This window comes from Mastigoproctus giganteus, chromosome 11 (assembly GCF_048544385.1).
Source record: "Mastigoproctus giganteus isolate SK-2022 chromosome 11, ASM4854438v1, whole genome shotgun sequence".
Classification (NCBI taxonomy): Eukaryota; Metazoa; Arthropoda; class Arachnida; order Uropygi; family Thelyphonidae; genus Mastigoproctus; species Mastigoproctus giganteus.
The window spans coordinates 119476775-119490630 of NC_143585.1; the positions used below are offsets into that span (position 1 = coordinate 119476775).

At 37.3% G+C, this 13856-nt stretch overlaps 1 protein-coding gene across 1 annotated transcript in view; it reads left to right on the forward strand.

The window, feature by feature from the left end:
- The window catches only part of Mitofilin (inner membrane mitochondrial protein mitofilin), a 283542-nt gene that overhangs the window by 250921 nt on the left and 18765 nt on the right, over positions 1 to 13856 (forward strand). Inside the window, exon 13 of the mRNA XM_090385394.1 lies at positions 1764 to 1992. Within this exon, the coding sequence (XP_090241520.1) occupies positions 1764 to 1992 (229 nt within the window). The remainder of the gene's footprint in view (positions 1 to 1763; positions 1993 to 13856) is intronic.

Genomic DNA, 13856 nt, shown 5'->3' on the forward strand with positions numbered 1-13856 from the left:
TTTTTTTTTTTTTTTTTTTTTTTGAGACCTGAGATTTGAGGCCCCCTTGATTTAAGAGGCCCCCAGGCGTGCACCTGTGCTGAAATCTGCCACTGTCATAGAGAATACCATGTGTTTTCTACCAATGTTCTCAACATCTCTTCCAGTTGCCTTACTGTTATATGATGATATTCTCTCATGATTACAGAACTGTTTATGGTTTCCGTGGTGACAGTAGTGTTTTTAGCTCAAGGACCACCGATTTTTGTGATCGAACATGTCCATCTTTTAACATTCTAAACCACCCGTGAACTGTGCCATATGGAAGTGTAGACTCACCATAAGGCTCTTTTAACATTTCATATACTTCAGCTGAAGATTTCTTGAGATGGAAACAAAATTTGAGAGTAGCATACTGATCCTCATGTGTCACATCCATTGTTACTTAGGCAAAACTGAACAGGTGTAAACTTGACTGACCACCATCACACCATGCATACAAGTCACCTGCACATTCACTGTGTGATGCAGTTTAGTTTGGTTTTAGATTCCGCAGCTCAGCCAGAAATATGAAACATCACAGTTGTTCATGAAAAATCATGATCATTTTTCATGAGAAAATCATGACTGAACAGCCCTCATATATAGAGGGTGGTAGCTATAGCATATTTTGTATTGTCAGGATCATACAGGGGCATCAGTTGGCATTTGACTGGATAGTCAACAACTGAAATATGGTCCTCCCCCCCCCCCTTTTTTTTTTTCCAGAATTCACAAGTGCTATCTCTTGAAAAGGTCATGCCTTGTGGATTCCCTTTCTTTGGTTATTTTTAATTTTATTGGAATGTGGCACTCATGATGTGGTGGTTGTGGTAGGAGGCATGTCACTTTGCTTTTTTTTTTTTTTTTTTTGTATAATTTAATTTTATTTGAATATTGCACCTTTCTAAGAATAGCAGCATTTACTTATTTCATGGTAAATAATGATTCTTTTTCATAATCTTAAACTGTTTTACTCCCTCCATAAAAAAAGCAAATGCCATATGAATAAAAACCTTTAACCATCCACTTAAAGAGTACAATAATTATTAGGATTCTTATTATATTTACGAGACAGCGTTCAATGTTTGAATTTTGTGCTATTTAATTTGCTCTGACAGAATATTATATTTTCATGTTTGTATCTAATTGAAAATTTTGTCATTGTCTTGTTGATCAAACGAGCAATCTTTGAAAAATATGGTATGTGATGGTGGGTGGGGATGCACACATGTATACTGAAATGTATATAGAAGAACAATTTTACACATTTAGATTTGACTATAATAAGACACTTGATGTGGAAGATGAAATATAAGTTAGTTAGCCACCATGAATAATTAGTGTTTTTGGTGGACAATATATAACTAAAAACATTTTTAATCTACAACACTGCTGAGTCCCCCCCCCCCCGTTGAGCATAGATTATACATTATTGAAGTGATTTTGTAATTCGCAAAATTGCATTTTAAATTTTGCCTTCGATATTATTCCATAAATCACCATGTTAGGTACTTCTGACAGAACAGTACTATATTGTATTATACATGGCATACTATTCTGTTCTGTGTGTGTTATGCCAAGCAGTGCAGCTTTTATTTCTGGAATCATGTAATTCAATAAGATCTGTTTAATAATCTGTAAATATTCCCACTTTGTATTGCATTTTATTTCATCATAATTTTATTGAATCAAGTGCAACTTTTACATTCATTTTGAATAAGATTATAACTTCTAATTTTTAGGCATCTGCAATGGAGGAGGAATTTGAAGTTGAATTACGCCACCAACTCCGTCGGCAGGCTGCTGCTCACAGTGACCATCTACAAGAAGTACTTGGTGTTCAACAACAACAGCTGGAAAGAAAACATATTATGGATTTGAAAGAAAAGCTCTTAGAACAGAAGGATATTTTTTATTCTGATTTATCAAACAGTATGAAAAGACTGCAAGATATTGAGCAGTATATTAAAGGTGAATTTATAATCCATATATAGTATTGTAATTTTTTAATATTGCCTATAGTGATATAGAAGTTATATAGTTTATATTTAATAATTTTTATAAAGATATAATATTTCTAAGTAGCTTTTTCTAACTAAAGCAAGCAGAAAAATAACAGTAGTAGTGACAGATACTGAGTTGGTCTTTATTGAGTTGGCCAACAGAATTAGTCTAAATTCTCCAATGTAGGCTTTATTGGTTACCAAACCCTCTTAGAAAACACAAATATTAACCTCTGGAAACTTCTTTATAAAATCAGAATCTGATTCTGTTGGAAACCATATCTTATCTTGGGTATGTGAGATCTGTCTTGCTTTAAAAATACAGTCCATTCCAGTTATTTGGGACACATTGGGACTAGTGCATTTTGGCCTGATTAAGCAGCTGCCACAATTATCCGAAGTTTCACGTAAATAGTTAAAAATACAATGTACCCCCCCATTACAATTGGTTCATTGTACAATCAAATCACGTTACGGTGAACTCAACATAGTAAAGTACCATTCACTATACGATGTGCAGTAAGCACCGGTCATTGTGATCACGTTTGTGAATTGAATTTTAATTCTATTAAACAGTGATTCTTATTAGCGAAAATAGGAGGAATATTATCCACAGGCTATAAAAGCAAAGATATATTAAGCACAAATTTACCCTTTATTACCTTACCAATTAAAAAATGAAATGATACGTGAAAATCGGAAGGATATACATGATAATCGGAATAATTAATACATACTGTAATATGTACATACGAACTAGTTGACATTTCTGTTCACTAACATTTGTGGGTGGGGGTTAAAATTTAAAACAAACAGTAAAAAGATAAGCAATCAATAACAAAGAACATGGCACACACAAATTGCAAGTAACACGATACACGCAAGTGAGAACGGAGTAACAAGTTACAAAGCTTTAAAAATAGGAATGAAGAGAAGATCTGAAAATTACTTTTTTTAAATGATTGAAGATTTCGTGGAAATGTAAACACATTTCACCATAATAACCCACAGAATTCCAGCTGTCGGTATTATTGCAAATTCAGTAAAATCGAGTTTACTGTCCATTTATGATAGATTTCACTAACAGAAGAGCCCAATAAACAGGTGACTGCTATTTGTTTTTATTGTTTTATGGTTGTGACCTCCAGAATTTCGACCGAACCACTTGGTACCAACGGAGACAATCGTAGGGTAATCTCCAGTGCTGCGGTCTCCTGCCCCAATTAAACGGCATGCTGTCCCAATTAAGCAAAATAAACCCTGCTATTTTCTTGATTGGTTTCTGTTTTTTAAGATTTGCCCCAAATAAACGGCTGCCCCGATTAACGAGTGGCCCAAATAACCGGAATCCACTGTATTATTGTTTTACACAGCAACAGTCCTTGATCCATATGGCCAAACTTCAATATGTGCATACATACCTTCCATTCATGCTTATTTCTAAAATTTATTTTAGATACCCACCATAGATATTAATGGTATGTGATGTTGGATAATAAGAAAGTTTAATAGGTGGGCAATCATTTTTCAGTAGAGTTATGTGGTAGAAATTTAAGATTAAAAAGTTGGGTATTGATTTTTCTCTATGTATGTAGACAGACAGAAGGTTCTTTAATATCATAAAAATATCATTAAAAATAATGACACAAAAAAAAAAAAAAAAAAAAGATGAAGAATAGAATTGGTTGGAGATTTTACAGAGGAAAGGAAATGAAAAGTCATACACAAACATTTTAGGACAATATAGAGAAGGTAAACCTAATCAGAATTGTAAAAGGTTGCTAGAATTTAGTGAAAGTTATGCACTCTTAAATTTCAAACAGTATTTTAGTGCAATATAGTCACAAGTTTACATGTAGTGAACATAATAGAAACAAGAAAAGCATAAGTTTCTGTATCATTATAGGAAAGGATCTTAAATAACTAGTTGTAGATACAAGGGTATATAGAGGATTTGATGTTGTAAGTGACCATCTTGTATGGAAATAATTGGTGCCAAATAACAGCAGACAAAAATCAGAAAGCCCTCAGATTTACCAATGACTGTTAAATATATAGCAATCTTCTTGATTAAAAGTTAAATGGCAAATATTTAAGAGAAGTACACCAACAATATATGACCAAAACTTAAAATAGGATTAAATTTTATGTAAAAATAAAAAAATCCAAATACACGGACAAGGATTAAAAGTGAGAAAAATATATATAGAATTAGAATAGAATTAAAAAACATAAAATATACAAGAAATATTACAGGGTCTTGTATGGAAATAATTGGTGCCAAATAACAGCAGACAAAAATCAGAAAGCCCTCAGATTTACCAATGACTGTTAAATATATAGCAATCTTCTTGATTAAAAGTTAAATGGCAAATATTTAAGAGAAGTACACCAACAATATATGACCAAAACTTAAAATAGGATTAAATTTTATGTAAAAATAAAAAAAATCCAAATACACGGACAAGGATTAAAAGTGAGAAAAATATATATAGAATTAGAGTAGAATTAAAAAACATAAAATATACAAGAAATATTACAGGTTAAAAGCTAGAAAACACGCCATAGCTTTCAAAGGTGATTGCCTCCTTTACCAACAGTGGAGCTTTATTGTCACAGCACATCCTTAAATAACATCAGCAAGATTATGGCATGTGCTACTGTAGGAACATGGGAATTATCCTCCACATGTGCATGGCAACCAGAAATGGCTCAGGAGCATGCTAGGTGGAACCGTTCATTGCATTCAAGAATTAGTTTTAAAGAAGGGGTGAATGTTCACACCCCTGTCCCTATTGATGGTATCTTATTCCAAAGAACAAATCAGTAACTCTCAAGCTATTTCTGGTTCCTTAGCTATGCAAACAATCAATGGCAACAGCATTGCCTGGAGAAATTTGGTGGTTCTCCTTCTAGAAGCATTCAGCCATGGAAGATTTCCTAGTCTGCAGTCGCTATTGCTATTGCATTTTCCTCCATACGATCTGTAAACCCACATCTTGTCTCTCTGACATAACATTACACAATGTGGACATTTGATGGTATAATAATTCCACTTGTACCTTCAATAGGTATAAGATCTTTTACACAACTATGTGCAGTATCCACCCCAGTAGCTGCACACAGTGTTTCTCGAAAGTCTGTAATATTCTAGAGGTCAGCTCTGTTAAGCCTGGATAGTAGGGAATGTATGTAGTAGCAGTGGGTGAGAATGCCGTTCTTCACCCATGTCCAACTTCTCAAATATGTTTGTCCAAAAGCTCCTGGGGGTAGCTGCATTCTTAGAGATCCGCTGTGACAAGTTTAATCTTCTCTAGTCTACCCTCTGAGGTGCTGTGCCAGGACTCACCCCTAACCAATAGGGTCATACTTGCATATTTTTATGATTGTTGGCTTGAGCGCCGACCGGGCTAGCCAGGTGGATAAAGTGCCTGCCTGGCAACCCAAAAGTCACGGGTTCGAATCCCGCCTCAGGCTTGGATCAGAGTAAAATGCAAAAACTTTGGGAGGTTCATTATGGCCACAGAATCTGATGCACCAACAACTAACAAAAAAAAAAGAAAAAAAAAAAGTTGGCTTGAGCTGTGCTGAAATTCGTATATTGTCCCATATACACTCTTGTTTTTACTCTCGTGCCATCCCTATAAACCAACATATCAAAGAAAGAGAGAGAGGGTACCATCTATTTCCACCTCCAAGGTAAACTGAATGAAGGGGAGAAACCATTGAGGAAGTTGAGAACATTGTCTTCTTGTCCCCTCCACATAATGGTGAATGTATCTGTGATACTGTTGCACATGGAAGACTACTGTACAAATTGGAGCAGTATGGCATTAAGGGCAAGTTACTGCAATGAATAAAGTGATGATTGAGTGGGAGAAGACAGAGAGTGGTAATCAATGACATGGCTCTTCGTGGACTAATGTTATTAGTGGAATCTTCCAGGATTTGGTGTTGGGCCCATTGTTATTTTCTATATTTTTCAGTGATACTGATGAAGGTGTATCAGGGTTAATGTCCAAGTTTGCAAATGATAGAAAGGTTTGCAGGTTGTTAATGACAGTGTACTACTGCAACAAGATCTAGAAAAGTTGTTCAGATGGGCTGAGAGGTGGGAACTGAAGTTTAACATTGACATATGCAAAGTACTGCATATCAGTAGCAGTAACCCCAGAGAAACATACCAACTGTGCAGTACTACACTCAGGTTGGTAGAGAATGAAAAAGACCTGGGGGTAATTGTTCAGTAAGATATGAAGTTTTCTGAGCAGTGCGGATAGGCTGCTAGAGCAGGTCATGGGGTATTGTCAATGATATACAGGAATTTTGCTAGCAGGGAAAAGGAGGTGATTATCCCTTTGTATTAGGCAATGGTCGGGCCACACCTTGAGAACTGCATACAGATCTGGAGGTCTCACGTTGCCCTTTTTCCTTCCTTACTCATTTTAGGAAGGAAGAAAGAAGGGCAACGAGATTGGTGAGTGGAACAAATGGTTGCTGTTACCGAGGAAGTTTTAAGTTATGCAAATTGCAGCCTCTGGAGACTAGGCACCTCCAAGGTGATCTAATTGAGTGGTATAAGGCCTTGAATGGTTTGAGCAAGCATCAATGCTGATGGGATTTTTCCTCTTGCTTAGATTCACTTGAGGGGACATAAATTCAAATTGAGGAAAGACAATTGTAGAATAGATGTGCGGAAATTTGTCTATAGCCAGCGGACGGTTGATAGTAGGAACAAACTTCCATCCATTGTACTGGAGGTCAACAACTTAAATAAGTTCAAGGCAGAACTAGACAAACATTTGGAGTGAATGGATGGGTGAAATGGGAAGGGGTTTTTTTCTTGCATCATATGCCTCTATTAATTCTAATCTATTGTTGACATAGCATTTCCATGCATGCATGAGTGAGGCAGAACAGACCCATTAAATATTCTAGACTCCAGCCCTTCCACGGCTAACATTGTTGGAAACAATAGCAATAATTGGAGAGCCCATAGCCATGCCATAAACCTACTTATGTTCTTATGTATAGTTCCATGATGGTAGTACTGTCTAAACATGGCAGTACTAGAAAGGCATAATTCAACACTGCTACATATATCTTCCATACTCAATGAAGTCCTTTTCCTTAGGGTGCCATCCCTCTCCAATACCATATAACACACTTCACACCATGCTCAATGGGATGCATGTGAAGAGGGACACCACATCAAATAACACCATAGTCTCACAGTCTTCAATTTCCTGACCATGTATAAATTCAACAAAGCCTCTACTACTGTCTTTGATAGTAAAGTTCGATCATCATATAATAGGAGATATCAGTTTTGTTAGAAATCTGCTCAGTGCATATGTAGGGCTGCCCACAAATGACACAAATGGCCTAAGTGGAATCCTCACCTTATGAATTTTTGGTATGCCATAAAATCTAGGCAACTGGCATTCCATGACTTGCAATATACAGTAGGTGTCCTTGAAGACTTTCTGGCATTCAGCCAACCCTGCACGATTTTGTCAACTCTTCGTTCTAATCTTACCAGGGGATTCCTACGGGTCACCTTTTAAGTTGTCCTGTCATTTAACAGGTCCAAGGCTTTGTGATGGTAATCTACTTTATTGAGGATCACAGTTGACTTTCCTTTGCCCACAGTGCTGTCATTGTGTCTTAACTCCCTAAGAACCTTCCTCTGGATTGTAGTGAGGTTAGGAGGAGCCACATGAACCTGGCTCAACACCACTGAAGTTTTGGTGTGTATTTCATTAGCTAAGGGTGACCGGTAACTTCCTTTCCACTCTTTCAATATACCCATATTGATTTCTGATATTGGAGAAACCAATGCATACTTTACATCTTTTTGAGAAACCAATGCATACTTTACACCTAAATTCAACACATCCTCTTGTTCCTTAGTCAAATGTTTGTTGCTCAGCTGCATATGAAATTGCAACTGGGATTCTCATTTCCAGTATCATTATACTTGCCAATGGCCTTCACCATTAATCTAGCAAACTTATTAACTTGCCTCTGTTTATAGATCTAAAATTTCGGCTGTGTTCACTAGGACCACCATTTTATTGAGTAAAAAGTAAGTAGGGGCCAAACATCTACTAACAACTTAAACTAAAATCTAGTTTAAACCTCTTCACCTATAATTTGAATTTATGCCTCTGAGGTATGGAATTTTCTATAATAGTAAAACTTCCACCTTCATTCATTTTACCAATCCCTCTCAGAGCCTTGTTAACCACAATCAGATCACTGTAGTTATGACCTCTCTATCTCTACAGGATGAAATTTCATAAATCATCGGTAGAACACCATGGGTGTTTCTGGCTGCTAGTTTACACTGTCCAAGCAGACATGAAGAAAACTTCATGTCTGCCTGAATCGTAACTCTCAGATTCTCCCTCCACTTTTTTTAATTCAACCCCACCAAGTGTATAATATATTTTGGGGTTGCTGTTCCCCAAGTGTAAGACCTTAGCAGCATTAAGACGTTGCTACCACTTCTCTAAACATCATTGAAGTCTGTTCACATCATCCTGATGGAGCACTGCCTTGCATTAATCATTAACTACTCTACCAGTCTTTATGTTGTCTGCAAATTTCGACATCCAGCCATAGTTGATGTTGTTTGTGAAAAACAGTGGTTCAAGAACCGATCCTTGGGGGACCCTATTCCTGATTTTACACCAATCTGAAGAATATCTATTTATCTTCTGCCTTCCAGCAATCCATCTTAGAATGTTTCCAGTAATCCCAACATGTTCCAGCTTATACAGTAACATCTCACGAGAGACTGAGTCAAACGCCTTGCTAAAATCCAAATAAACTATGGCAATATTGTTCTCTTTCAGCTGGTCTGTCAAAATAGCCTGTTAATTAAACATGATTTTCCCTTAACAAAACCATGTTGTTTGGTATTCAGAATGCCAATCTAATCTAAATGTCCCTGGATTGCGCTCTTAATCATTGCCTCTAAGGTTTTCCCCTACCAGTGACGTAGACTAATCAGTCTGTAGTTATCGACCTTGCCCATATAACCACCTTTATGTACTGGTGATACATTGGCACCTCTCCAATCCAAAGCAATTCTCCCGACCAAAGAAGCCCTCATAATTAACCTCATTCAGTAAACTCCCCGGTGGCTTTCCTCAAAATTACTGCCATCAATTCTAGGAGCCTTGCCTTTATGCTCGAAAGCGTTTCTAATAAACAGTCATCTGTATTTTCAAAATTACTAATTTCATATGACTCAGCCTGACTTTCACAGCCTCTTCTCGGTGTGAAGGGTCTTTCTTCAGTAAAGACAGATGCAAAGTACCTGTTCAATTCATCTGCAGCATAGCTGGGTTGTCTAAGAATTTCCCACACCCAGTCCACAAGGGTCCGATCCGATTTGATTTTTTCTTCATTGTATTCACATACCATGAAGAATTCCTTATCCTCCAATCTTTGCTTTCTTAGCCAATGCTTTCTCATATGCAGCCTTCACTTCTCTAACCTTGTCTCTGGTACTGTTACGCATCAACTTGTAGCTCTTTTACGATTCAGATTTTTTTTTTTTTTTTTTTTTTTTTTTTGCTTAGTAATTAACTATCCCATACTATCTTTTTCTGCTCTATTTGACCAGCCAGTTCAATCATTAGTTTATTTTGGTATATTTTGCTATATTTTCTTAATGGTATGCATTCTTGGCTTACGTGAGTTTTGTTTTAAAGATATTCCATAATTCAAATGTATTTGCCCTTACTCTGCAGTCTACCCAATTAATAGATGCTGTATATCACTTAAACTGTCAAAGTCCCCTTCTGAAATTAAAATCCATTCCTTTACTTTTAACAACTGCAACATCTTTCTTCATCTTCCAACTGACGACTGTGATCATATAAGATATGATAGTCTGTAGTAGTAGTAGTAGTTGTAGTGGCATGTGATGCAAGAAAGCAAGTGTATGAGCTTATGCAGCATCAGCCAAAAAAAAATAACACCATTCCCTCCAAATACCTGTCCAGTTCCTTCTTAAATTTATTCAACCTATCAACTTCCACAATGACAGATGGAAGTTTGTTCCAGCAATTGTCCACTCGCTGGCTAAAGGCAAATTTCCAAACATCTATTCTACATCTGTCCTTTCTTAATTTGAATTTATGCCCCCTTATGTTCTTAATCTGAACAAGTGGAAGGATCCCATCAGAATTCAGCATGCTCAACCCATTCAAGGCCTTATACACCTCAATCAGATCACCGCGCAGGTGCCTAGTTTCCAGCCACTGCAATTTGCAGAACTTAAGCCTCTCTTGGTAAGAGGATCCTTTTAGTCTCCTCACCAATCTTGTTTCCCTTCTCTGTACACGCTCAAGTAAATCTACATCCTTCCTAAAATGAGGCCTCCAGACCTGTACGCAGTACTCAAAGCGTGGCCTGACCATTGCCTTATACAGAGGGATAATCATCTCCTTTTCCCTGCTAGCAAAATTCCTATATAACATTGACAAAACCCAATGACCTGCCCTGGCAGCCAGTCTGCATTGCTCAGAAAACTTCATATCTGCCTGCACAATTACTCCAAGGTCTTTTTCATTTTCTACCACCTTAAGTGTAGTACCACACAGTTGGTATGTTTCTCTGGGGTTACTTCTACCCATATGCAGTACTTTGCATTTGTCATGGTTAAACTTCAGTTGCCACTTCTTAGCCCATCTGCCCAAATTATCTAGATCCTGTTGCAGTAGCACACTGCCATTACTCTCATTAACAACCCTGCCAACCTTTGTATCATCTGCAAACTTTGACATTAAGCCTGATATACCTTCATCAATATAATTGATAAATATACAAAACAACAGTGGACCCAACACCGAACCCTGTGGGACTCCACTAATAACATTTGTCCATGAAGAGCAGCACCCATTGATTACCACCCTCTGCCTTCTCCCACTTTTAACCATCCTTTTATCCATTGTAGCAAGTTACCCTTAAAACCATTCTGCTCCAATTTGTACAATAGTCTTTCATGCGCAACAGTGTCAAAAGCTTTCCTGAAATCCAAATATATGATATCAAAATTATTCTTTGCATCCAGTTCCTTTGTAACCACATCATAATATCCTATCAAATTTGTCAGACAAGACTTTCCCTTAACAAACCCATGCTGTGTCTGAATTATTGCTACAGTCTTGTCTAGATCCTGCAATGCATCTTTAACCAGTGACTCCATTATTTTACCTGGAACAGAAGTTAAACTAACTGTTCTGTAATTACTCGTGTCACCATTCGATACCCCTTCGTGAATTGGGGATACATTTGCACATCTCCAGTCCCTGGCAGCCTCCCCTGAGTCCAAGGATGCTCTCATAATCGGTGATCATGTAAGATATGATACTCTGTAATCAAGTCACAAAGGATGTTAGGCAAGCAAAGACAGATTACAAGAAATCTTTGGCAAAGGATGCAAAGGAAAACAGTAAAGACTTCTTTACTAATGTAAACTCTAGAAGGAAGATGATGAATCAGATTGGTTTACTTGATATCAACGGTTTGATTGTTGATGAACCTTTTGAGGAAGCTGACAAACTGAACGAATATTTTGCATCTACATTCACAAATGTTGATGGAGGCCAGAAGGTTATCCAACTCTGGCAGGGAGCTAAATGATTTTGTAATAACTGAGAGCAAAGTGGAGGAGAAATTGTTCAAATTGAACATTAGAATGGCACCTGGGGTGGATGGGTTCTATTCACTTATATTAAAGGGTTTGCTTACCCTTAGCCATAATTATGAAAGCTTCCTTTTACTCAGGGGAGATCCTCATTGACTGGAGATGAGCAAATGTGTCCCCATTTCACAAAGGGGTTTAAAGGGTGATGCAAGTAATTACAGACCTGTTAGCTTAACTTCTGTTCCAACAAAAATAATGGGGGTCACTGGTTAAAGAAGCAATGCAGAATCATCTAGACAAGACTGCAATTATAGTTCAGACATAGCATGACTTTGTTAAGGGGAGGTCTTATCTGAAAAATTTGGTTGGATACGATGATATGGTAACAAAGGAACTGGATGCAAAAAATAATTTTGATGTCTATATATCAGATTTTAGGAAAGCTTTTGATACTGTTGCACATGGAAGACTACTGTACAAATTGGAGCAGAATGGAAGAAGACAGAGTGGTAATCAATGGACTCTGCTCTTCATGGACTTACGTTATTAGTGACGGTTTTATGTTGGGCCAATTGTTGTTTTCTGTATTTATCAATGATATTGATGAAGGTATATTAGGGTTAATGTCTAAGTTTGCAGGTGATATGAAGCTTTGCAGGGTTGTTAATGACAGTAATGATAGTACACTACTGTAACAGGATCTGGAAAATTGAGCAGATGGGCTGAGAGGTGGCAACTGAAGTTTAACATTAACTGCATACAGGTAGCAGTAACCCTCAGAGTAACATACCAACTGGGTGGTACTACACTCAGGGCAGTAGAGAATGAAAAGGACCTGGGGGTAATTGTGCAGTCAGATATGAAGTTTTCTGGGCAGTGCAGACAGGCTGCAAGAGTAGCTCATGGTGTCATGTCAATGATATACAGGAATTTTGTTAGCAGGGTCGAGGAGGTGATTGTCCCCTTGTATAAGGCAATGGTCAAGCCATTTAAGTACTGCATACATGTCTGGAGGCCTCATTTTAGAAAGGATGTAGAGCCACTGGAACCAGTACAGAGAGGGCAACGAGATTGCTGAGTGGAACAAAGGGTTGCTGTTACCAAGAAAGGCTTAAGTTCTGCACATTTCAGCTTCTGGAGACTAGGCACCTGTGCGGCGATCTGTTTGAGGTGTATAAGGCCTTGAATGGATTGAGCAGGCTGAATGCTGATGGGATTCTTACTCTGATTACAAACCTGAGGGGGTCATAGTTCCAGCAATCAAATACCTTTGCCAGCAGGTATTTGATTTCTGGAACAAACTTTCATCTGTTGTTGTGGAAATTAATAGCATAAATAAATTTAAGGCAGGACTAGACAAACATTTGGAATGAATGGATCAGTGAAATGGGAATGTTTTTTTTCTTCTCTTCTTCTTCTTCTTTTTCCTTGGCTGATGCTGTATAAGCTTGCTTTCTTGCATCATATGCCTCTACTAATGCTAACATTTGGAGTGAATGGTTGGGTGAAATGGGAAGGGTTTTTTTTTTTTTTTTTTGTCTGATGCTTTCTATATAAGCTTTCTTACATCATATGCTAATGCTAGTGTCTTCACTGCCCACTATGGCCATATATACCAAATTTATTAAGATGTTTCAAGTGCCAAGAATATGGGCACTTGAAAATAGCCTGTGCCCTTGCATGCACTCAATGCAGTGTATGCAACAAAAACCCATCTGTATCAACTGCCAAGAACAAATATAGCAACTTAAGGCAGTCATAGGTTAGAAAAGAAAATGAATTTAGCAATAAAGTAACATATGCTGAAAAGGTCCAAGGACGTGTTCAATTGGGACTTAAACAGAAATGACTATACAATCACGAGTCATTTATTCCTGTTGGTGGCTGCTTACTGAACTCTTAACAACCCACACAGAAATCTCAGTCAGCTACCACTCTAATATCATTATGATCCTAATGCTCTCACAGTAAAGAAATCCAACAGTAAAGAAACAATACAAAAACTTAAATTACCAGTGGCCAGAAAAAAAAAAAAAAAAAAAACAGGGATGTTGAAGCTAAGAAGTTAGATTAATTAATCTTGTAACCCTTTGCAGAGGAAGAAATGGATACAATACAGGGTCCTATTCCTCCAAGAAAGAAATTCCCCAGGCTGAGAAAATTAAACT